This window comes from Pelecanus crispus, chromosome 4, assembly GCF_030463565.1.
Source record: "Pelecanus crispus isolate bPelCri1 chromosome 4, bPelCri1.pri, whole genome shotgun sequence".
Classification (NCBI taxonomy): Eukaryota; Metazoa; Chordata; class Aves; order Pelecaniformes; family Pelecanidae; genus Pelecanus; species Pelecanus crispus.
Window position 1 is genome coordinate 60,549,121 of NC_134646.1, and position 25,244 is coordinate 60,574,364.

Consider the following 25,244-nt stretch of genomic DNA (forward strand, 5'->3'; position numbering starts at 1 on the left):
GCTGCTTTTGACCAAAATGGAGCATGTTGGGTGGAGAGGTCGGGAGTCTAATCCTGCCTTTTAATTACTGTATCTGACTGTAACCTGCTACTGTATTACATTAAACATTTTTGTTGGTTATGTTGTCAGTAAAGGAGTCCTGCTTAGTGATGTCAACTTGTGCATTTCCTCTTTTATTTTGAAATACAAATGTTGCAAACGCAGTCTTACTTATTTCTGGCTACCTGCATGTATTGTCCTTTTCAAATCAAAATGCCTCTTGACTCGAGGCTGCACAAATTGGCCAAATCTTCCTTAAAAACAGAATATATTCCTGTTAACCCCTTGGATTCAGAGGAGCTGTAGGAGGACTCCTCCTAGGTTTCAGCATCAATTTTAGTAACTTCCAGGGCAAGGGTGCAAGTGGGTTGTCATCCAACTTAAGGGTCTTTCGCACACTCTACTGCATGGGAGAAGAAAGTTGCCTTTGCCTGCCTTTATTAGTCATAGCTTAATAGTTGCTATTTTGAAAATATTCCAGGAGAACAAACATACTTTGTGTTAGCTCTATAGGAAATTATATGCTTCTAGATCCACCAGTTTATACTGAATATCTTACTCCTAATCCATACATCAACTTGTGTAATTGTCTGCTCAGACAGTAGTATTGATTACTTGTAGACTGTGTTTAACATACTAACAGAGATTCCAGATTTTACATAGTTATGCAGTGAAACTTAGGTCTGTATGTCTCAGAGACACATTCATCTATATTCTCTGGTTTTTGATATGCCAGCAATATAACATGACCTTATTCTTAGTGTAGACCAAGAATTAGGTGATGCAAAGTTATCCCCAATTCCTTTAGAAATTCTTGAACATTGTTCTTGTCAGAAGGAATAAAAATTGGGTTTAATCAATACGATACCTTCAGAGCACAATTACTGGGTAAACTGTTTTATGTCATTGATGAAATAAAAGTGGCTTTCCCTGCTGTGAGTGCTGATTAACAGAAATTGATTTTCGTTCCCATGCAGTAGATTTCCCAACACCAAAGACAGAACTGGTACAGAAGTTCCACGTGCAGTACCTGGGCATGCTACCTGTAGCTAAACCTGTGGGTATGTAACACTTAAATGACTTCTGAAGTACCTTGCATAAACCCTAAAGGCTGGGCTCTGGCTAGCCAAGTGTAAATGCGTGCTTTTTGAAGGGTAGCTACTCTTGGGCTTCAGTCATATGGGTCAGGCATGAAGACATCTAATGTTCAGGGCCTCATTTGAACAGATGCTTTGCAACCAGAGTATTTTGGGAGCTGTCAAGAAGGCAGAGTTTCTTTCTACTGCTGTCACTGAATATGAGCTCTGCTACTAATGAGAAAGGCCCTAGAGAACTGAAATGGTGCAGCAGCTAGACAAGATGCTATCCTGCTTTTTCTAAGCCAGGGGCACCTGCTTTGTTTTTGTAGGTGAAGAAAATCAACGTCACAACCCTTCCTTCCATCATCAAATTAATTTTAATAAGGAGTCCAAAACAATGTTTTCTGTACTACTGTGTGAAAATAAAAATTTTGTTTACTTACACTCATCTATTTATTTTTCATGATTGCATTTTCTTCTCTTTTAGGAATGGATACTCTGAACAGTGCCATTGAAAGTCTCATGGCTTCCTCTAACAAAGAAGACTGGATGCCAGTTACCATGAATGTTGCTGATGCTACTGTCACAGTCATCAATGAAAGAGTAAGGCAGACTGTCTTGTTTAAAATACATTTAACGTAATACGAGCGTTGAAAACCAGGAACACTAGTAGAAAGAGTTAATTTACGCTAGAATCCATTTGCTTATTTTGCATTTTATTTCTTTCCAGAATCTGCAGAGGCTCTTACTGCTTCTTTCAGCTTCAGCTTTATTTACCGTTCCAAGCATGTTCTCAGAAATAAATTACTATAAGTATCCGTTAGATACTTAAAACAAATTCAGTGTTACCCTTTCTAGGACTTTAGAGCCTAAAACATTGTAGGTTAAGCCCTCATTCTTGGTATGGAAGCCAAGAGTAATACTAAAATCTGTGTTTCACATCACTCTCCTTTTGTAGAGCATTTTCCATAGAGATTAATACAATGAAACTTTCAAAGAATGTGTTTTATATATGTCTGTTGATGAGGTACTAAACCAACATCTCTGTAACATACCAGTGATAGGGGACCATGTTTTGGTGTCGTGATAGCCACGTTGTTTTGTTTCTTCACAAAACAAGCAGCTTTGAAAATGCACAATACGCTCAGGGCTGATGCTCAAAGCCGTGGTCTTCTGGTGATAGCCTAGAAGGGGAGATCCAGCCCAGGCCTGAGCACGCTGGGTATATGCAGACAGATAAAAAGGAATTCCACAATAACTGCATCACTGTCCCCGCCATTGAATCAACTTAAAATGGAAAGTAAAGCTCCACAGAATATCCAGCAGTAATGATCAATCATTTGATTCATAACCAGAATGAAGAGGAAATCATGGTGGAGTGCCGTGTGCGGTTCCTCTCCTTCATGGGAGTAGGCAAGGACGTCCACACGTTCGCCTTCATCATGGATACAGGAAACCAGCATTTTGAGTGCCACGTGTTTTGGTGTGAACCGAACGCAGGCAATGTATCGGAAGCTGTTCAGGCTGCTTGCATGGTAAGTGATCTTCTTCAAAGGTACCTAATAGCACTTAGATTTTTCACTGCCTCCAGAAATAATTGTCTGTCCAAATTTGCAATTGCATTAATTCCAAGACAGAAAAAGAACAGATAAAAACAGGAATTGGGATTCTGACATATCTAACCAACTAAAACCCAAACATTTTTAAGTTTGAAATGTCAGTTTAGTGAACAATGCCCCTTTAATCATCTTCCATCCTAACCTCTGCAACATCTGTGTAAGTTAGAAATCTTTTCTTTCACTACACAAGTTACCTAATGTTGGAAAAACATTTTGCTCGGGGCTGTGTTACACGGTCCAGTGACAATGTAATGAAAGTAATCCTTGTTCAAGACTAGCTGAACCCAGAAAACTTACTTTTCAGTTTTCAAAGGGCTGTTCGTATGACTTAGCATCCGTTGTGTGCTAATGAACAGTTTCTGCCCAGAGACTGACAGACCAATGTCCCACTACCTTCAGCTGGGCCATCTGTCACGGCCAAAATGGAGGTTTGAGCGTATTTACTGAGAAAGTATAAAAAGTGTATTTAAAATGCTCTGTGACAGTACTGGATGCAGTAAGGACTGCCGAATGCTTCTGCTTTGTTGCAGTTACGGTATCAGAAGTGCTTAGTAGCCAGACCTCCTTCACAGAAAGTTCGACCGCCCCCACCTCCTGCAGACTCAGTGACTAGAAGAGTTACAACTAACGTAAAAAGAGGAGTGTTGTCCCTCATTGACACTTTGAAACAGAAACGCCCGGTCACTGAGATGCCATAGCTGCGTAAGAGAGAAGATTCTCCTAACATTTAACTGAAGATAACAGTAGCTACACTAAGGAAAATGAACTGACGATGTCTGGCCTTCCATTTCAAATTGCTGATGATTGTCTTCAGAGAATTTACCCTTATCGAAACAATGTTAGACAAGCATGTTCTCTCGTTCTTGCCACCATCATGTGATATGAAAAGAAGCATGAATAATTTTTTTGCTGTCAGTGAGTTACATCATGAGCAATGGAAGGTCTGTTTGACTGTAAATACATGAACATTACCTAAACTCACAGAAAAAAAGAATATGGCCACGTCCCTCCCGGTGAACTCATGCTAAAGTCCTTGGAGTGAACGATGCCCGAGTCGATAGTTTCACTGTCTTGAGCTGGATTTGTCACAAACCAATCTTAAGTCCTACAGCACTTTGCTCTGTTTTCAACACTGGAGTAGGTACCAAGTATTAGCTACCATTGAATTACTGTAGATTAAATACCAGGTTTTATTTTTTACAGAACTACACCTGTTAGTTTTAAATTGTTTGTCAGCATTGGTCTAGCAACCACTTTAACGTCTCCCTGACATGCTTTTGAATCACGGTGTCATTATTTCATCTCCTGGGTATACATTATGGTCTTAGAGAAGAATCATGTTTAATACCAAACCAATGCTGAAAAATGCCGAAGTGTTTTCAATAATTGAGTTGCAAGGTGATCCAATGAAGCTTTTCAGCTTTAAACAAGCAAATGCAACTGTTGGCTGTTAAATTTATTCTCCTAAATCTCTCACTAATTCATCAGAAATACCGTTTGTTTCATGCAGGGCTCAAACCAATCAGGAGTAAGAAAGAACTAGTCAGTAATTTTATTGTCTTACAGCTCTTACAGAGACTAAAATATTCCGTACCTTTTCCATACAAGCGTTTGATGAAATGTTCAGTTCAGCATCTGCTTGCACAATTCCCCCTTTCCCTCCAAGTTTGTTGCTGAATACTTAACGTGCCACAAAAAGAACCATCATGTTTCTTTTACTTACAGATTTCCATGAAATTTCTTTTTACTTGTAATGCTCTTGTGACAAAATAAGAAGAGAGTTGTTTTCTAACAGGACAGTGCTTCTTCAGGTGGTACAACTTGCTTTCAATGCTTTGGCTCCAAAGGCTTCATCTAATTGCTTTGATTTCCAAACTACCGCAGACCCTGACAAAGTCAGCCCAGTATTGCCCCTTACAATTGCACCTCGGGCTAATTTTCAAATGCAGTTATGTGTCTTGAGTCTCTCCCTCCGCCATCTTCTGTCTAGACCTGCAGATCAGTATAAATTTTGGAAATGGAACATTAAAGGTATTTTTAACTAGCGTTAAAAATGTTTTGCCTCCGTTTATAGATACGTTCCAAACTGTAACCGTCTCCCAAGTCTGCAACTCTGGCATACTGTAATTTTAAAAGAACCTTGGCAAGGCTGTTACTACAAGAACTCTTTTTTTTATTTTACTATGCAAGAGACTGTTGTAAACGAACTATTTTCTTTTTATTTCTTTGTTGAAAGAAATTAACGGCAACACCTGGGCAAAGCAACTTAGGACCACAAGGGGAAAAGAATGATGATTCAAGAAATTTCTGCATGAAAAATGCAGAAAAATCATTAAACTAAACTCAGCGCAATGTATGGGCAAGTGTCAGGTGAAGGCTAGCTATGCAACTATTGCAATTAAATTTAGCTCTCCAGAATACCCGCTGCAGAGCTGATCCTCCACCGATCTCCAGTCTCTTTAGGACTGTGGTTCTGCGCCCCAGGCACCGAGGCCACCGGTTCCCCTCCCGAGGCTCGCGTTCCTCCCTTGCGCCAGCTCCATTGCTTGTACAGCTGGAGGAGAAGTTGCTTGTGCCGAGTAGGCAGGGAGCGCTGGAGGCGAGGGCCGCAAGCCAGCCCGCCCCTTTGGGCAGTGCCAATGGTTTCGGCTGACCGCGAAGCCAGAGCTCAAAGCAGGGAGGTGGCAGCTTGCACCCCTGCTTGTTCGGTGTCAAGCACTGAGCCCAGCTAGGAGCAGTGTAGAAACTCTTCACTTCCTATCATGACTGCTATCAAAATGTGGTGGCTAAGAACGCACCTTTAGGTAGGATCGTGAAGTTGAGAGAGAAAAGTCTCCTTATTTGTCATCATGCTAGGGATCCAAACTTAGACTTTATTTTAAATTACAGAAAATACTCTGACAGTGTCTTTTTAAAGGCCCAGCTGGAAACGCCAGGATTTGAGATTTGCAACTGTTCTACAACAGTGAATTTTGAACAGTATAATTAAATTTCGTAGTTGCATCTGCACAGCACTGATTCTCCCCAAGAGAGATCCAGACTGTCTTTAAACTAAAGCAACACTTAGCAAACAGCAGTGTAAAGGTTCTTCTACGTCAGCGTTGTCAAGGCCATGAACATCGAGTTAGCTTTCACTAGCAGAGTGTGCAATTGCAGGAAGGGCTGAGGAGAAGATAGCACGGTCTTTGAAAAGTCGTAGGTCGCTTGCCAATGTATGTTTTAAGAGTTTTGTGTCTGTTAACAAAATGTTGTTGATTTTGCAGAAATTTAAGTAGTGTGCTTAATGGCCTGACTATATGTGGCCTTTTTGCTTCAGCAGAGCGCCTCATTCTCCAAAAGATTAAATACACGCCCTGGTGTTTGCAGAATCGGAGCCTAATATTGCAAAGCCCTTTATCTTTTGTTAAACAATATATTAAGACACCCTTTTTACCATGGCCAAAAACGTATGTACAGGGTATGTGTGTCTGAGCAACTGCCACTGTTTTAGTCGATGTTATAGCAACTTCAGTTATCTATGCATTTTTTTAAAAAATACCTAGTCATTCTGTAGGCAGGCAGCCATGTTCACTATGCCTTGTATGTCTGATGCCATATTTTAAATTAACCTGTTAAATACAGCTTAAAATATTTTTATTTTATTTATTCTATTTTTACTGAAATATCCTGCATTATTATGTTGATGTATTGTCTTTACTGGACGTGCACTTGTAACATTCTCCACTCTGTATACTGTAGGTTGCCTAAAACCAGGCAGGCTTTGTAATTATTTGCAGTCACATTTTTATTGAAGTCTGTAGGAAAGCCATGTAAAGCAAAGCTAATTTCTTAATTTTTTTGCAATGCAAGTAGTAAGTTAGAGGTAAGTATCACACGTCAGTCATGTCATTGATATGCTCCCTTGCAGATTTATATTCACAGTCACCAACTAGAGAGAAAAGCCTTTCTTTTGAAATCTGCAGTGCTGGCTGTAGGTTTTATTTTATTCCATTTGAAGGGGAGCAAGGGGGTTTGGGAGATGTAAGGCTACAGGGGCCACCTACAGGGTGCTTAAAGAGGAAGAACAAAAATTGCATGGAAGGGCAGAGAATCCATTCACAGTAACACGAGCTCGTAGTCAGACACCTCGTCTGCAGCCACCTGCACCTACTGCAGCAACGCGCCCTTTCGTGACAGAGGAAGAAAAGCTGTGGAGCATCTAAGTGCTTATGCCGCTTCTGGGTCACTAAGAGTCCTATGTCCCTCTTCTTTTAATTTTATCAAGTGTTTCATAGAAGATTTAACTAGGGATCTAAAATTGTTAGTAAATCACCCATGGAAAAGAGAACTTTGTTATTTCAACAGCTAATATGGGCTCAGCCTTTCCGCATTACCATTAACCCCATTACTCCTTCCTTGGGCAGGTTAATTAATACATTGCTAAAACTTGTGCCGTACAGTCAGCAAAAGCAGGCTTGATTTATTTTAACAGCAGGAAGCAAGATGGAAGCACACCCACTGTTTATTAGCAGAGCTCAGTCTTACGTAAAGCACCTGATCGACACCGAAAAGGACAATTTTCCCTGCTGTTGACCACTTCTCCACATTTAAATGTAATCTGTTCTGAGAATAAATTTAGCTGCATAAAATGATTGTCTCAACTGTTACTGATCCATGAAACTGGGAAATTTTTTCTTTTGTTCCAAATTGTGGTTGAGGGGAGGGAAAAACATACTGGTGGTTTAGAGGCAATAGCAGTACAATGGACACTTTTGCATCTGGAAAACTGAAGCTACAGTTTCTAGCAGAAAATTAAAAATCAGTAACTGGATTAAAGAAAATCAGTTACATAAGATACAGCTTTACTGTAAAAAGTCATCAAGTGTTTAACTGGGCATACCAGCCACTACCTACAAGCTGTCTGAAGTCAGCCCCAGATGTTGCCACCATGTGATGTTTGGTGCATACAAAGTAAGCTGGCAACCTGCAGAATCAAAATCTTCGCTACCAGCTCTTCAGTATTCTTGGTGTGACATCAAGATTCTAACTGGTGTAGCCTCCATAATATTTCAAAGACTCAAACTCCTGAAAGCAAGCTGAGGCCGACTGTGGGACATCATGATGTGTATTACGTAAGTAAGTAGCCCAGAAATTCTGTCATCAGACAAATGTATGTTCATTTAGATGTAATTTTAATTACAGTTAATAAATGAGTGATACAGATTTTGATTAAAAAAATAAGTTTAGTTCTCTAACTGCAGAATCTCTAAGTGTATTTTAAGCATTTAACAACCGTATTGAAAAAAACCCAAATCTCCTTACTGTCCATTCCTTTTATCTAACATGTAGAATCTCTCCTCTTCCACGATTTTTTTCTTCCCCCCGCCCCCAGTTCTACAGATTGCATGCACACAGGTCTAGATCTAGCCGTACAAGTTTGTTCAGAAACAAGGGCAGAGTTCATCCTTGTATTGGGATGGGTACGAAGCACGGGTTACTCGCAGGGATATACAGCAGGTGAGTGATGCCTCTGAATAGGACAGCTGGCTCCGATTAAAATGCTAAAAGAAATTTTCACTGATTCAGTAAAGCAACACTATTTATCTGATGAACAAGAGCCCACTGTCTACACTGCAGGTGTATCGTTCACGTCCTTTCTTCTAAGGGTAGTGCCGATCCAGCTACATTGACTGGTGCGGGTGAGGAAAAAAAGAGATGTTAAAACATTTTCTCTGGATGGGTTTAAATCCAGACTCGGGTACAGGTCAGATAGGTTAAGATTCCGTACCATATTGTCAGCACTCTTACCAAATAGCTTAACTGTTTGCCTAGAGGAAAACTTTTCTTCAGGGCCACAGGTACCTTTGCCCTTCTATATTGCTATGCTGTCTTTGTTTCGTTTCTACAACAGCATAACGTACATAAAAACAATTCTTGAGGTTCCTCTTACAGTCATTCTGTCAGTTTGCCATTGTCCTTCTTTATACTGTCCATATTTAATACTAAATCAGATTCTTGTTAAAAAAATCTCTGTGTCCCTTTTATCCTCTGCTTAGGTTGTAAGACAATTTGTAGATATTTTACAGCTATTTTATATTCACTAGCAAGAGGGGACAGGTTAGAAGCCCACAGCTGTTTCCAAAGAAAGACAAACTACTATGTGTTCAGTCATTATTCAGCTGACTAGCAGGAACGGCTATAAAAACAACTTACTTTGACAGTAGCAGCTCTTTTCAACTAAGAACTGCTTGGGTTAAAAAAGTTGGTGAAAAGCAGTTATGAGCCGTGACATAGTCTGCCATGACATCATGGTGACAATTCAGTATTTTTTAGCATGAAAATATTTGATCTTGTTTTCATTGTTAATATTTTGAAGCACACCTGAGTAGAAACCAAGGGAGTAAGTACTAGAAAGGCTTTGCATGGCCTTTAGTGTGCTTGGCCAGTCACCTGTACAAAAATTCACATCTAATTTTAGAAATAAAGGTGAACTAACGGGCTTACTGTGGAAGGCTTACTTTTCCATGTGTGTCAGTCTAAATGGTAACTCACAAAAATGGTTATCTAGCACTTCTAAAGAAAAACAGCCACTTAGAAAATGCAGTCTCACTTTGAAAAAATCAAATTGAAACTGAGTATTCCTACAGATCTATGCAGGTCACAGGTGGGGAGGAACAAAACTTGTCCCTTTAAAGTGTACAGCAAGAACAACCATCTATCAGCCTCATGCAGCTGAGCTGCATTCACTTTACAGTGTGATCACCAGTTTAAAATTACTGTCTAACATAGGTATTTCCATGCAAATACCCCGTAATATATCTCTTTCCCACAGCAAGATTATCCTGCATAAAGACATACTGTAATCTAAGTGTATGGATGAATATATACAGGAATCTTTACCTTGTCTTTAAAGGTAGGGCAAAGGTTGAAGATTCTGGCAGCCACGGTCGAGGACGGCTAAGCACGGTCTGCTTGACCACTTTAGGCAGAGGCGGTGGAAACGTCCTGCCACTCGAACCCTTTGCTCCAGTCCAGCCGCGAAAGGCGGGATGAGTTGATGTCCTGGGTTTGTTTCCTTGCGGACTTAGGTACGGTGTTATCACTGGAGGGAAAACAATTTCCACGGGCTTCAATACAACCCTCTTACGTTCTGCACGTGCCTTTCTAGCAAGCATCTGTCTGTCATACACCTTGCCCGTAGGTGACAAATGAGATGTGTACTTCAGCACTCTAGGCAGACCGGTGACGGAAACGGGGTTGACAGATTTCTTCAGCTGAGCGTAGCTGTTCAGTCGGTTCACGTTCCTTTGTTGTATGTTACCGGCTGCTTTAGACGTGGAAACTTCAGCCTTAGTATCACATACAGTTTGATGGTGAAGGAACTCTGCGATCTTCGGCTCTCTACCACTACCAGTAATATTACGTCTATGCTGTGTAACTTTTGGTCGCTTTTTCTCCTCTTTCTTTGATTTTTCTGCAACAATGCCATCTAGTAGTCCTTTTGCTGCAGCACGAGCCAAGATGTCTTCAACAGACACATCTTCAGAAGAATCTTTCTGAAAATTTCAAAGGGAACAATAATAAATCTAAGCCACACCACAGAGCTGCAAACTCAATACTTTAATCCCAGATTCCTCAGAATTGACTCCATGAGAAAACTATGGCAGAATCTAGCAGAAAGACTGAAGTCACATGTGATAAATGCTAACCAAACTATTTATTGACAGCGTGACTGTTGTGTAAAGAGGTATCAGAGCATGCGCTCTTCAGAGACTTTGCCCTCTACAGGCCTGAAGAGGGGAAACTGAATTCTGGACTTTGTACTACATGTCTCACATCAACTTGCTCTGTAACGTGTCTGTAATAACATGCATATATATAGATAGATAGATATAGATATAAAAAAAAGAATGTGTATCAGAAACAGTTACTAAAATACAGAAATATTATCAATAACATTAAACATGAAAAATTTTCATGATAATGAAAAATCCTTGCTCAAAATACGTAAGCAAGGAACTCTCAAACTAGATTAACTAGGAACCAGGTCAACCTCCAAATACGTAAAGAGAGGCAATGGGGAAGAAACTATTTACAACTAGCCAAGAGGAGGGTTTCTGTAAACCAGAAATTTCAGTTTAAATTATAAGTACACATTTTCTGCCTTGCATTTCCAGGCTCACCTAAAAATTGGCCATAGGAGCAATTGCTTCTGTGCATTAGAATTTCACTAAAAAGTTATTCACATCAACTACCTGAAACAAAAGTGGGGTTTTTTTTCTGGAGGGAGACACTATGATAGACAGATGTACGCAGCATGATTAACTAAAACTTATAGCTCAGGGAGCCAGGTTAAAAAATATTTTACATTGAAAAGAATGAGGTCAATAACAGGTGACTTGAAAGGCTTTTTCATGTGTGATTCTCTTACTCTAATAAAATCTTCTCTTCTCATTCCCCCCAAGACACAAGCTGCTTTCAAGCACTGTAATTGCAGTATGACAGAAAGGGATACAAATAACCAAATAAGGTCTCATGTCTTTAATTTTCAATGAAATTCTAACTAGCTCCCCCTGTTCCTCTTTTGATGAAAAAGTCCTGCTTTTCTCAGACACAGGAGGAAAATATTGATGCTCAGAGATGCAAACTACCCCTTTAAGGCCTTCCCTCAGGAATGCCAAGACTTTTCCATTTAGTCAGCAAAAGCCCCCTGCTTTTCAAGCCAGATTTACATATGCCTTAGTTTTGGAAGGAAACACATTCATACCTATTTTATTCAAATTATAACGAAGTCTTAATCCCTACAGGTGACACTGGTTGGATACTGGCAAATCTTGGGTGACACATACGCACATAACAAATAACTTTACTAGGCACCACTTATCATGAGTCTAATCAAGCTGTGTATTTCATTCCATGGTGTGACAGCAACACTGTATTTCCTGTAGAGGTTCCTAGCACTGCCTTAGATCAAGAAACTGCTCTGGCCACAAACAGCTCCAGAAGAAAAGGCATATGCTGGAAAGCTGTGCTCAGCATAAAGCTCCAGTAGGAGTTGCACATTTCAACTGCTCACCTCTTCTTTGTTCTTAAGATAACTAAAGAACAGCCAGGAATTTTTTTTACATGTTCCATTTCATACATTCTTTTGTGGAAAATGGCAATATTCTTTTTCTGTAAAGTGTTTTTAAATGGTAATTTTCTTAGCTTACCTCTCTTGCTAGAACAGCTAGAAAACAGCCACTGGAAATTTCTGATGGCTCCATTTTGAAAAAATTTTCAGTGGAAGCCTTTGAATTGGAGCAAGTAGAAAAAACAGGAGGAATAAGCCTGTAAAAAATAAACAAATGACCAGAAAATAATATTTAGGGATATAAAAGGAAATAAACAAGTATATATTAAAAGTAATTTCCAAATTATGTCTTTCAATGACAGTCTTACAGAGCCTTATCTTAATTTTAAAAAACTGCAATTCAAGACAGACATGAGAATTCAGCTTTTAGAATTCTTTTCCATTTTTTCCAATAATTCCCATTTAATTTTTTCCCAATAATTAAGTACATTAACCACCAGATAATAAATATGTATGAACATAATTAACAACTATGTTCTTTCTCAGGTCTGCAATTACTGGATTATCAAGTTGTCCATGAAGTTGGGGAATGCTCTGAAAACACTGAGCAGCACACAGAAATTGCAAAGGTGTTGACTTTGAGTTATTAATATATGCTCATAATAAATAATATATCTAGCTAAGCTAAAAATCTTAGGTTAGAAAAATTCACCTCTTTGCAATAACTGAGTGCTGTTTTTTTCAAATTTACAGTTTTGCAATGCATCAGTGAGGAAGGAAGAACCAGCCTTTTCTCATGTTCTCCCTATATTCCAATAATCCCTAGCTGTTACAAAGAGGCCTCAAGGACTCGGCTCATAAGGCTGCTAAACTGGTACCAAGCTGTTTCAGTATAGAAAAACGCTATCAAAATGTCCCTAGTGCAATTTTTACCCCCTCCTCTTCGCATTGCTGAGGACCGTAAGATAGAGACCCTCCTCAATGCTCCCTTGATCCTCTTGAGACAGAGCATTGTTCAAAGATGATTACAGACAAATACATTCAGTATTTGTAAGCAATATCCTAATTTGGCTGGCTAGTCCATTTCTAATGGGAAGTCTGCAAAACTGTTCCTTCCTAAGTTTTCACTGTGATCTGAATTTTTTTGTATGTGCCTCAGAACTTGGTAAAACAGACTACAGGGCTCATATCCTCCTTTCATTACAAAATAAAATTCTATGCCCTATGACACATAGGAGATTTTTGCTTTTAGAGCCGGTCATCCAATGCAAAAGAAGTGACAACCTTTACTTTGATTGATGTATACAGATTACTGTTACCAGGAATCCCTTTAACGGATGGTCTGGCCCTGCAAATTGATGCAGAAGTTAACACAAATTTGGTGGGCCAAAGGGAAATGCATGAATGGTTTAGCACCTCCTCCATACACATCTGTTCGCCATGTGTGCCCTTATGTAAGGTAACATCTTTGCTATAAACTGTTCGTCATATCCTTAAGGTAAACTCAGCTTAGACATTGGGTATCTGTCTGAAACCACCTTTACAATGTCACAGCCCTAAGACCAGCTCTATGACCCCAAACTCCACCACAGCCTTATTTTGTTCAGCACCGCTCCAGCACTGCAGAGTAATTGCAAAAGATATAATACACATAAGCACAACATATCTAAGAGTTTCCTGAAAGCCCTCAATTTTCTTGGAAAAGGAAATTAATAGTAAGTAGATCTGTGATGATCACACAGGATGTTTTAGTAGTATAACTTGCACTCTCAAAGCCACTACTGTGAATAGAGGCTAGTAATTCTGCAAGAGTTTTTCATTCTATTCTGCATTCTGTTAGTCAAATAAGTTACCTAATTATTTCTAAGGAAAGCATACAAGGAACTGTTGAAAGCAGTACATGCATCTTAAATGGCTTGAGCTTTCATCTTAAGACAAGCATAATCACACTATGTATTTTATTTATGGTGTTCTATTATTGCTCTGTTTGTGCTCATTACCAGCAGCTTTATTGTAGCAAGAATGAGGCATGAAAACATCCAAGATACATGCATGACAGTGAAGGAGGAACTGATTCTGTAATCACCATTCATGAAGTTCAATCAATCTTCAGTCACAAATGTGCTCAGGTCTGCAAAAATCCTAATGTAATTTTATTCTCCCTTTCTTAACACCTGAGATTGCCTTGTATTTGAAAGTAAAGGTATAATTTGGTGGTACAAGATCCATGATGTTTCTGCAAAACACTGAATAGATTTTGGTTTGGCTTTGGGGGGAGGAGGAGTGTTTTAGACAAGGGGGAATTTTTTTCTGAAAAAATTAAAGCTCCAGGAAAAAAATCTCCAATTTTTTTTTTAAAATATAAATTCTGTTTTATATATATCATGAATTTATGTATTATTTGTCTTCAAATAATTCAGAGACCATTATGTTCCAAGATCCCCCTAGTTCTCCCCATAGAGTAATAGCTGTGTAGAGGTCGAGACATGACAGACTTCACAAAATTTCAAATCCCAAAGGAAAACACAGTTTACAGCAACAGTCCATAAATGCTTTTGGCTAGCACAGCATCATTGGCAAGACATGCCCTGATTTCATCCCATTTAGCATAAAATTTTAAGCAGGCCGCTCTTTTCTATTGGTGATTTGCAAGAAAGATGCATTTTGTTGTACTGTATCTTAACATCATGTGTAACATACCTCTTTTTAAAATTCTTTGGACTGGCCAGAGTTAACATTTACCACTTTAATCATGCAAAATTTAAATACACTGAATGATACCTTGAACCACAGTACCTTTCCCCACAACGGCCAAGTCATTAATGTCATCTAAGATAATATAAAATCTGAAAATACAGTATTACTCTCCTGTGCTTTTGGCAACATAAACTCCTTTAATCTGCATCCCGTAATCAGCTATTATATCTATGTGCAAGCAAATGCCAACTGTTTGCATTTATCTACTGTGACTGAAAGGAAAATCCAGAAAGCACCCATCAGTCTTTTAACAACTGCTCCGGCTGACAGGTTGTGTAAAGTATCCACAAACACGTATTTTTTTCATATATATTTGTATTTGTTATGATTGCACAGGATGTTCTCTTACTGTAACCTGTCCCCCCAGATGTCATTCATCTGAAAACAGGGACGAGCAATCCTACAGCACAGGTTCCCATTCTTCTATATTATTCTCACATTTTAAGACTTGGTTTCTTTTTCCTTTGGAACTGATCATTCTAGGTCTGAAGCTGAGAGCATGCTAGCAAGTTCCCTGACTTCTAGTCTCCCTTTTATCTTAAAGTAGCTTAATTCTTCTGAATACTGATAGGATGAAAGCAATAGCCCTACCAGAAGCTCACCACAATGTCATTTCCAACCACTGATGCTTGCCTCCCATCTCAATTTCGGATGGCAACAAAAATATTAGATGAAAAAGTAAAGAGGATGCTACTTATTCCGTTCATTTTGATGAGCATACTGAGAGGCAGCAAAAAACTATCTTAAATGTTAATCTAATGCAAGACACAGATCAGACTAGGATAAGAATTATGCTACAATTTAAAGTTATACTTTAATTTTTCCACAGACAAAACTACTCATTCCATACCTATATGGCTGTATTTTATTTCCTTCCACTCCAGATTCCAGTGCTTTTTTCACTACTAGTTCATTTTCTTCTGCGTAAACTGAACATGTGCAGTAAACAATAGCTTGTACTTCGTTAACTACAAAACAAACAAAAAATTTCCACTGTTCAAATTCTTCATACACACAGTGGTTTTATTAAGGACTGAAAGCATCATAAAAATTATGCTTGGATGTCACTTTTACCAATAAAATACGTCCTCCTGCACACATTAGTATTCAACCTCTAGTGCTTTTTAATAATTAGAATCTTTTCAAATATTTGCAGACTTCAGCACAAGTTCAGAGCTGCATCCACTCTTTTCACACAGCTACCAAAGGACGGGGGAAGAAAACGGCAGCACGAAGATGGAGTCAGACTACATTTACAACTTTTCCAAAGCAGAGTATGACTAAGCCAGTTCTCTACACAGCGCTGAAGATTATTGTATTAATGGCTGGTGAATACTAGGACACAGAAACACCTTCAAACTTGAGGAGATCATTATTTAGGGGTTTTGGTCACACACTGTTAACTAACAGAGTAATCAGTGTATTTTTAACTATATAAAAACTGGCGATAGTACAATGGAATTGATCGTACAAGGTCCTCCCAGAAATTGGAGAGCTGGCACACTTACATTTCATTGCATGCATCAACTCATTCAGCTGCCTCTCAGCAAGAATACCGAGTTTATCCTCAGATACAAATCCTTGGAAAAGGTCTCTCAGCAATCCTGCATCTAAATGCAGAGAGCTGTAAATTTATTATTGCAACTTGTATTAACATCTTAAAATTCAGTTGTTTGCAGAAAATGCTTTGGTAACAGACCTGGTTATTACTAGTGCAAGGGGAAGGTTTGTTTTACAAATACAATACCAAGGAGTACCTAAATGATTCTTCTTTCTCTCTTTACCTGTAATTACTACTGCCTCTCATTTGCTTCTACTTAATGAAAATTGTACAGTGAATAGACTTACACAAACAGTCAATAAAGGAATGTAATCAATGGAAAATTATATACACATTGGTATCTTGAAATAAGTTTTCTGCCTATAGTCTTTTTACTTTAAAAGAAAGGCTATATACACTCTGCTCCCCAGAGTAACCCTCAAACTTCATTCTATCGACTTGAAGCAGACACACAGAATTATGCAAGATATTTCATATATATGTTTTATAGTAGTTAAAATAGGGAAAGTTTTTTTTATAAAATGATACAATTTACTGAAGCAGCTACAATGTCCAGAGCACAATACTATTTCTACCTGAAAGCATGAGCTAGCTATTGTATCAAAAGTTACCTCCATGTTCATTTAAAATAAAGTCTATTGGATTGCCAACACCCAGCCCAGAGCATTGTGGTAGCAGCAAAATAACTTTTGCCTTTTGAAGTCTCAGGTCTGTTGGTCCAATCTCAGTAAAGTCTTCATGTAACAACTGAATATCTGGAAAAAAGGGAAAAACTCAACAGCTCTACATGCAAGCAAGCCTGCCCGATTTTAATGTGATGAAGTGAAGAAACAGTGGTGTTACACAGACTTCCACAGAGCTAGAGCCTGCTAGACCCAGATCCTCCAAAGTTTGCCCCACTGATTTCAAACAGACTGAAGGACTAGCTAGACCTTAGCATCTTCCACTGAAAAGACTGCTAATGGGGTTCCAGAGTCTTGTTGCATTCTGTTCTGATCATGTCCTCCAGGTAAACTGAAGAAGTGCACGTGTTTTGGATTAACACTCTCAAACAGCTGAAAATCGGACTGAAAGCAACAGCCAAGACACCAAATAAATGGACGCAAAAGTTCCCAGCTACCAGCTACACCAACTGCTAGACAGTAACTACTTATATGGAAAAATTCACCCTGACATTTCAGGACTCTGCATCTATGACATGGTTAATCTGCAACCTTCGGTTCACTTGATTGTAGCTGCAGAGCTGTCAGTTCACCTTGTGACAAAAAATAAGTTGTTACTGCCCTCCCCAAGTCCTCAGACAAGGGACCTCTGAATTCTGATAGAATTATGCTGTATTTATAGATACCACAAACATCTATATTGCAATACTTCATGCACACCAACTGTTTTAACACCTACTTTTACATCCCATGTGACTGAACAAGTTCCTCAGTTCTGCTGCTTTTGCTGAAGATTTCACACCACAAACAAAAATTCTGGACATGTTGTGATTTGTCAGCACTGACATATGGGCAATGGTCAGATGGGAACCTACGTGAGCCACTATAATGTCGTCACCTGTATTCAACAGTGCCTGTGCAGAGTGTACAGCAAGGCTGCGAGACTTATCCTAGAAAATAATGACACAAAAATTAAGTATGACCAACTGATTTGGTTTCTATGAATGCCAACCTTCTTTTCCAAATTAGGAAAGTATTTCATTGGTTTTGTGACAAACGGTAAAGAAGAGAGGAGAAAAACTCATCAGGGATAGCTGCTAATATAGAATTAAATGAAGTACAAAACCAAACATCTTAAGTCACTCACTGAATTTAAATAATTTAATCGTAACTAATGCATAAGAAAGCATAATATCTATAGGTGAAAAGAATGTGTGTGTCATCCCCAAGGGGAGGAACTCTTAGCAACACCCAGTTCCAGAAAAGACAAACATAGGCCAGAATATGCAGAATTCATCCTCAGAGGCAGCTTAACAGAGAAATGCAAAACTATTCACATAGCTCGATGACAATTATAGGAGAAATGAAGCCCTTACAGATCAAAGACCAAGATTTTGCTGAAACCTGAACAACACAGAGGCAGATCTGAATGCAGAAACCACAGGGACCTCTCAACAAGAGTAAATGATCTCGTACTACAGGTGATGAAGAGAAAAAGAGATCTATCAAACATTATCATCAAATTACTTTAAAAGGCAAAGAGTTAAGATATGGACCACAGGTACTGTGCTTTGCACCACATCTGGCAAACAGTGATGGGGGGAGGGGTGGGCAGGAAAGGTGCTAAACCTTTAAGTTTACATCAGTGTCTACATATCCGCTTAGAGCATTCAAGTACCACCCCACCCCACCAAAGAGAGATGGAGGTTTTGAGGGTTCTGTTTCCTCACTTTCAATATTCTTAAGTAGTAATACTCAAGAATTTGTTCCTGTGACCTACGGGGATCTCATGTATAGTTCTTTTCTGTAAGTCTTCTATTCAAAATATACCTACTGAAATTGAATACTGAATTACTTTGTAAATTGGGTAATAAATTTTGAGGCTTGTGCTGGTTTCAGCTGGGATAGAGTTAATTTTCTTCACAGTAGCTAGTATGGGGCTATGTTTTGGATTTGTGCTGAAAACAGTGTTGATAACTCAGGGATGTTTTCTTTATTGCTGAGCAGTGCTTACACAGAGTCAAGACCCTTTTGGCTTCTCACCCCACCCCACCGGTGAGCAGGCTGGGGGTGCACAAGAAGTTGGGAGGGGACACAGCTGGGACAGCTGACCCCAACTGACCAAAGGGATATTCCATACCATATGACATCATGCTCAGCATATAAAGCTGGGGGAAGAAGAAGGAATGGGGGGACGTTTGGAGTGATGGCGTTTGTCTTCCCAAATAACCGTTACACATGATGGAGCCCCGCTTTCCTGGAGATGGCTGAACACCTGCCTGCCGATGGGAAGTAGGGAATGAATTCCTTGTTTTGCTTTGCTTGTGTGCGCAGCTTTTGCTTTACCTATTAAACTGTCTTTATCTCAACCCACATGTTTTCTCACTTTTACTCTTCCAATCCTCTCCCCCATCCCACCAGGGGGGAGTGAGCGAGCAGCTGTGTGGTGCTTAGTTGCTGGCTGGGGTTAAACCACGACAAGGCTAAAATTCCCAGAAAATGCTAAGCATCAAGTGAACACGCCCTTTGAAATGTTTCCGCTAAGCACTCAAGAATCATCAGACACTTCAGGTAATTTGTGGCTGTGTGTTGTTGCAAGGTTCCTCCAAACAACCACTCTACAAGTGGAACCTCCGACCAATCTTGCCTGGAGGGGCTAATGATGGCAAGCCAGGAAAAAGACCAGTGGGGTTTATGTAGATTTAGGAACCACACTGCACAAAATACAAAGCATCATCATCATTCCATCACAAATATGCAGGTGAACAGGAAGAGATAATATAATATTAGCATACCATTATCTACTAACTGGGGGTAATGCATATAGAGCTACATAGAAACTTTCCTCACATTTTCAGAAGTGAGACTGCTTCTGATGACTTTTGGTATTTACTTCCACAGTTTTAAGATTAAATTTAAAACATTCTACTAACTTAACTGTAGCTATCAATTATGAGCCTTAACATTTGCATGTTAAATTTAGTAAGCGAAACAGTTTCTAACCTTCTAATTATTAAAAACGTCCAAAACCTTATGAAAGTATGTTGCTGCCTGACTGATTTAATAGGACAGTCACACAACACATGACCTCATTCTGAAGCAAAGCATTATTTTAGTTTACAGATCATATTACTCAAGGGTGACATCAACTCACCTGCAGTAAGAGTTTGCAATCTGCAAAAAGATCTAAATTAAGCAGTTCTTCTTTAAGAGAGGAAGGAAAAAACAATACATCATGGCAATGTTGGTCCACACAGTACGTGTAATAGTCAAAGTTTGACACAGTTTCAACTCTTGTGAATCCCTTCTTCTTCAAATCTCTGAAAACATCTTGAAGGCTGTTAACATACAACTCTGACTATTAAATATACAAGAGCTGCTTAAGCAATATAGTTCACACTGATTATATGGATTTTTGCCTTTTTTGTGTGTGTGTGTGTGTATATACACACACACAAAATGCAATGCTGCCTAATGCAGGAGGTGAATTCACTCTATCTAAGGCACACAAATTCTGGTTTGAAACAATTAATTTAATAAGTCTGATAAAAATTTAAGAAAGAGGTATGTGTCTCCAGAGGATAATTCAAAGCATCAAAACATAAAAGTCCATGTGCTGAAGAGAGACTGTAGCAAATTTACTGCTGGAATAGTTTAGTTATTCCAATTGTTTTCAATTTAGCCCAGCTCACCAATGAAATTAATGGCTTGTATCTGAAATAATGCTTGTGTAAATGTAAGAAAAGCATAAATGCTGAGGTTTGCAATTCAAATATCATCAAGATTTAAAGGCATATACACCAAGACTTGTTTGTTGAAATGCAGTTTCAGATAGTGCCATAAGCTTATATGGTACATTAATCATAAGGTCAACACAGCAGTTTCAGCTCAGTCTTAGTTAAGGGTTGCAAAACCACAACCAGGGTAAGACACCTTCTCTATCTTGAAAAGCCTACAACCTAAGCACAGAACACTGGTCCAAGACAAGAGCATGAAAAAAGAATTCTTGAAAACATGATAAAATGGATTACCTGTCTAACAAAATAGGTAACAGGATAACCTGGTATGGTTCATGTATCAGTTAGCACAGAACTAGGAACACCGGTGTTACATATATAGTAGCCCACCAAATATAAGGATTTTTAAAAGTGTATTTCTATTTCAAGTTTACACTATCATTACAGAATAAACACCAGTTTTAAGTACCGTACCTGTCTTAACATGCTTTGCCAATGTTATGGCTTACAGTAATACACCAACTTGTTAAGAAGTTTTCTCTATTTTTGGTCACAGAGTTTACTCACCCATATAGTTTTTTCTAACTTTATTTCCTCATTTAGTTGGTGAAAGACCCACACAAGCAACAGAATAGTAAGAAAAACTGTTTCACAACTTTGTTACAGTTTATGAATACCATTACTGCAATACATAAAAACTACAAACAAACATAAGGCAATGTTGCTGGACTAAGTAGAATTTACTATAAGAAACATAAATTACTGGTAATAATATAACCTGGAAGTTCTAAAACAAGTCTGTAGCAAACTATATCACTTCATATGTAAAAAAAATCAGTATTAGAGGGTACTTTAAAGACCTTACCTGATTTTAAATGTGTTTATCCAAACACATAAAGGTAAAGCAGAAGCCCTTTGTTCCTGCTTCCGTATGGTTTCTGGTAGAATGTATTCAATTGAAAGAGCATCATGCTTGATGCGACATCTTGCTAGTGCAGCTGCCAATTTGGTCCTAAAACTACAAAAACATAATCACGAGTTGAATAAGTTCTATAAATGTTTACACCAACTATTAACACGCAATATTTCTATGACAATACTTGCCTGCTCAGAAACCAAAACCAAAAGTGAGCCCTCATTTTGCAAATACAGAAAATACACAGTTATAGGACATTTTCTACCCCAGACAACAGTAGATGCAAGGTAGTAGTACATAGCTAAGACCATTTTACTTGAATGCACACGGGACTGGAATTATGACAGAAGACTCCCAAATACATTAATTTTCTCAGACAGCTGAAAAAACAAACAACCCACAAATATGTTTTGGAACTGCAATCTGTGGAAAACAATCATCAGATTTTTCGGTGCGTTTGAAGATATAAATACATATATGTGCCAAATGAGCATTTGATGAAAGCTGACCTCTAAAGGTGTACAGAAACAACACAAGTATGATGGCAACCAAGAGTCAGTTTTATTATTATTATGTGAAAATCTCAGAGCAAATACTCCCAGTCTTTTTTTCCCCCACCAGCTTTATGCATAAATTCAAATCAAATAAAAATTGCTAGTGAGCTACTTCAGATGTCAAAGTATATTACTTACTGCCCCCCAGGAATATCTTGCACTTAAGATATTCATGAACTTTTGGGGCTATTCTAAATCCAGCAGCAACACAATTCTGTCCAACAAATGCCTGTTGAGTTCATCAACAGACTGACAAAAGAAATACTTGAGTGCAAATTCTGCAGTATGGCTAACTAAATGGATATTATTCCACTTTGTGACCTCTTGACTCTATTACACTCATATTTATGAATGTTTACTGAGTATTTAATTTCTTTTCTAGAATTGTATGAAAAAAGTTTCAAACTTTGAAAATTCCAAAATAAGATACCTTTTTCTAGCAAAATAATCCACAATATAAAGATGGTTGGTTAGCTGTATTTTTTTTAACTATAGGAATATGAAAGTTTCCCTTCAAACTAGGTTCTCATTAAAAATAAAAACAAAGCCCACAAAATTTGAAGCTGAAAGACATCTGTAATATTGACAGTTATTAAAAAAAAAAAAAGGCACTGGTTATAAAAATCTGTGTTTCTGCTAATATATATCAACAAAAAACGTTCTTGGCATGTATACCCATATAGATAATGCTCTATTTTCCGAACTTCTGCTACAGGTTCTTCTTCATCAAAAATCTCTCGTGCTTGAAACTTTCGGTCTTGTAGGTCATAAAGCATCACAACAAGCAAGCTGGTTAATTCATCTGGCTGCAACAGAAAAGCAACTGAACAGGGAAAGTGCTTTATGAAAGCATGCCTTACTTCTGCAAAAAGATCCATATCGAACAGCAGTCTCCCATGTAAGAGGCATTAAAAACGCCAATGAAATGCTCATTTGTAAGAATATGAAAGTAATTCCTCATGGAGAGTTACTAATGAGGAATGTTTTAAAAACTCAAATACACAACTTAAAAGTTATTTAGCTTACCAAAATTAAAAACATTCTCCATACACACATCTTTCAATGTTATCAGAATTTAAACTTTAAAATTATTTTCTCCTCATAAAGTAGTTCCTTGAATAGCTAAACTAACAAAAACTTCTTGTCTATCAATTTGTCTCTTGTGGGATTCTTTGGTATATGACAACCAATAAGCTCAGCTATAATAACCATTCTGCAGTTAGGACATATGTAATATCTCCTTCCCATGTCTAAATGCTTAAAACAGGGAGCACTTCCTTTTTATGGACAGTAATTAACAGCACTTCAGTTACTCTTGTCTACCTCTTTTCATGAAATTCCTACAGTGCTTATGCCTTCAAAAATTCTTACCTTCTCACAAATATGACCACGATTAGCTAAAAACTCAAGTTATTAGGGAAATACCACAAAATACAAAATGTTACCACCTAAGTCTTACTTCCTTACAAAAACAAGCCAAAAATCAAATCTGTTAGATCATTTGCCTGCTCACATCAATCTCCACAAATAACATCAGTTCAAATTCATCTTGTAATTTTCAAAGGCATCAAAGACTAAACTGGAAGGAATAGCAGATTACTCTGCCAGCTCTAGATTTTCTTTTCATGTCAAAGCGGGAAAGCATGTTCAGAGAGTAAATTGGACCAATTTTTGCCAGTACAAGTACAATATTTGTATACAATACAGTTTGCCCAGGAAATGAAACATGGGTTCAATGCATTCTTTTGTCTGATGGGGTTCACTCCACGCTTTCCAGCTCCCAGGGACAGGAACAGAACGTGACTTTTTTTCCCCACTCACAAGGGGACAGAGCAGGGAAGGAAAGCACATAGACATGGACTGTCTCATGGACAGTATCACTGAGCAAGTATTACACTGCAGTACGCATTATGGTTCACTCTCCTACCTTCTTTCTTTAAAGCTTTTGATTCCCAGCAGTAAGGTGCAACAAGAACCTCACAAACACCACATCTAGTACCTTGGAGATTGATGCTTTAGACAACTAACTAAAAAGGAAAGCAATATTTCAGTCTCAGGCTACCATATAGTTCAAAACAATAAACGTTGTTTTGAAGAATGTTGCAGAATCCTCAGAAAAGATTCTAATTATATCAACTCAGAAAATACAAAATTTATTTCCTCACAAAAATGTTCACTTACTATTGACTGGCACGGGTAAACACAACTATCTAACAATATTTCTTCAAGAAGATCTTGATCTGCAAAAAAAGAAAATATTGACAAGTTACACTATAAAATCTACAAGTCTCCATGGAAGAAAAACTTATAAATCACTAAAGAAAAAGCTGGAAATCTAAACATCATGAAAATTAAGGGCAAATTCAATCACAAGCAGTACCAACTCTAAATAAGTATAATTCCTTTACATGAAGAAGTATAGAGTTTAAATGTTTGATTTCACAAAATGCTAACAACACTTAGATATATTTAAATATTTGAGGGATATAAGTAGTCTAGTAGTAACCTGTAGTTTAACAAAAAACTGCCCAGTTCTCTGCTGTCAGGCAGAAACTAAACACTTTGTTTTTCCATATTTTCTCTGCCACATCATTTCTGTTGGCAATTCTTGGAAAAGTTTTGTACTTACATTTTAGAGCATTGAAAGCCAGTTCATAAGATACACGCTGGGAATGCTCATCTTTAAAAGTCAGCATGGGAGATACTGAGTCATCACCATAGCGCACCAATATTCTATCTTTATGCTTTTCAGTATGAATGCCTTGAAAAATCTTAGCTGCATTTATGTATATGGAGTCATGATAGCCATTCTTCTCAATCAGAGTCATTGTTCTTTTTTCAGCAGATCCTTTTTCATCTGAAATTTTCATTTCACTCAAGTCTAAAGTATAATTTATAACATCCTCATGTAAAGACACCAAGTTACTTTTAGAACCTGTCATTTTTCCAGTTGCTGCTTGTCTAAGTGCAAGTCACAATCCTGCTGCCTCTGCAAAAAACAAAGTTTACGTTGAATTATGAAACTTTCTTTCACTAGAATACACTTTTCCCTTCTTTTTCAGGTTTTCAATAGAATTTATTTTCTTTTTTCGGCTCTAATCGTGCAAATATGTATATACATATATCATCTATACTTCTACACGTCTATCATCTTACATGAGAGGTATTTATAATCGTTTTCTTACCTTATTTATTTTCACTAAGGCAGGTACAAAGACTGGTTACTCATTTCAGAGGCCAGTGCTTTACAATAAATGATCCTAAACAG

General features: G+C 38.1%; 2 protein-coding genes across 8 annotated transcripts in view; one reads left to right on the forward strand and one right to left on the reverse strand.

Annotated features, from left to right (window-relative positions):
* Positions 1-3,435, forward strand: part of APBB2 (amyloid beta precursor protein binding family B member 2) — a 108,874-nt gene extending 105,439 nt beyond the window's left edge. For 6 of the 7 annotated variants that reach the window (XM_075709096.1, XM_075709098.1, XM_075709100.1 and 3 more), the window contains 4 exons: positions 1,017-1,100; positions 1,606-1,721; positions 2,474-2,653; positions 3,268-3,435. In XM_075709096.1, the coding sequence (XP_075565211.1) occupies positions 1,017-1,100; positions 1,606-1,721; positions 2,474-2,653; positions 3,268-3,435 (548 nt within the window). The remainder of the gene's footprint in view (positions 1-1,016; positions 1,101-1,605; positions 1,722-2,473; positions 2,654-3,267) is intronic. The other variant, XM_075709102.1, reaches the window with a different exon arrangement.
* A 6,177-nt stretch (positions 3,436-9,612) lies between these two features.
* Positions 9,613-24,918, reverse strand: NSUN7 (NOP2/Sun RNA methyltransferase family member 7). The gene is made up of 11 exons (XM_009492651.1): positions 24,606-24,918; positions 24,158-24,216; positions 22,652-22,782; positions 21,372-21,524; positions 19,924-20,107; positions 17,509-17,719; positions 16,719-16,862; positions 16,055-16,156; positions 15,397-15,514; positions 11,929-12,046; positions 9,613-10,272 (listed from the first exon to the last, which is right to left on the reverse strand). Exons 1-11 carry the CDS (start codon positions 24,916-24,918, stop codon positions 9,613-9,615), a joined length of 2,193 nt encoding a protein of 730 aa, XP_009490926.1.
* Between the last annotated feature and the right edge of the window lie 326 nt (positions 24,919-25,244).

What these genes read in the sequence shown, in the direction of transcription:
- NSUN7 (XM_009492651.1), bottom strand. Translation starts at nt 24,918, where the DNA reads ATGACAGGTTCTAAAAGTAACTTGGTGTCTTTACATGAGGATGTTATA. An exon ending in ATAGAGCATTATCTATATGG is followed by an intron (nt 21,525 to 22,651) that starts GTATACATGCCA and finishes ATGTTTTTGTAG; the next exon opens with TTTTAGGACCAAATTGGCAG. An exon ending in TATTTTAAATGAACATGGAG is followed by an intron (nt 16,157 to 16,718) that starts GTAACTTTTGAT and finishes CTCTGCATTTAG; the next exon opens with ATGCAGGATTGCTGAGAGAC.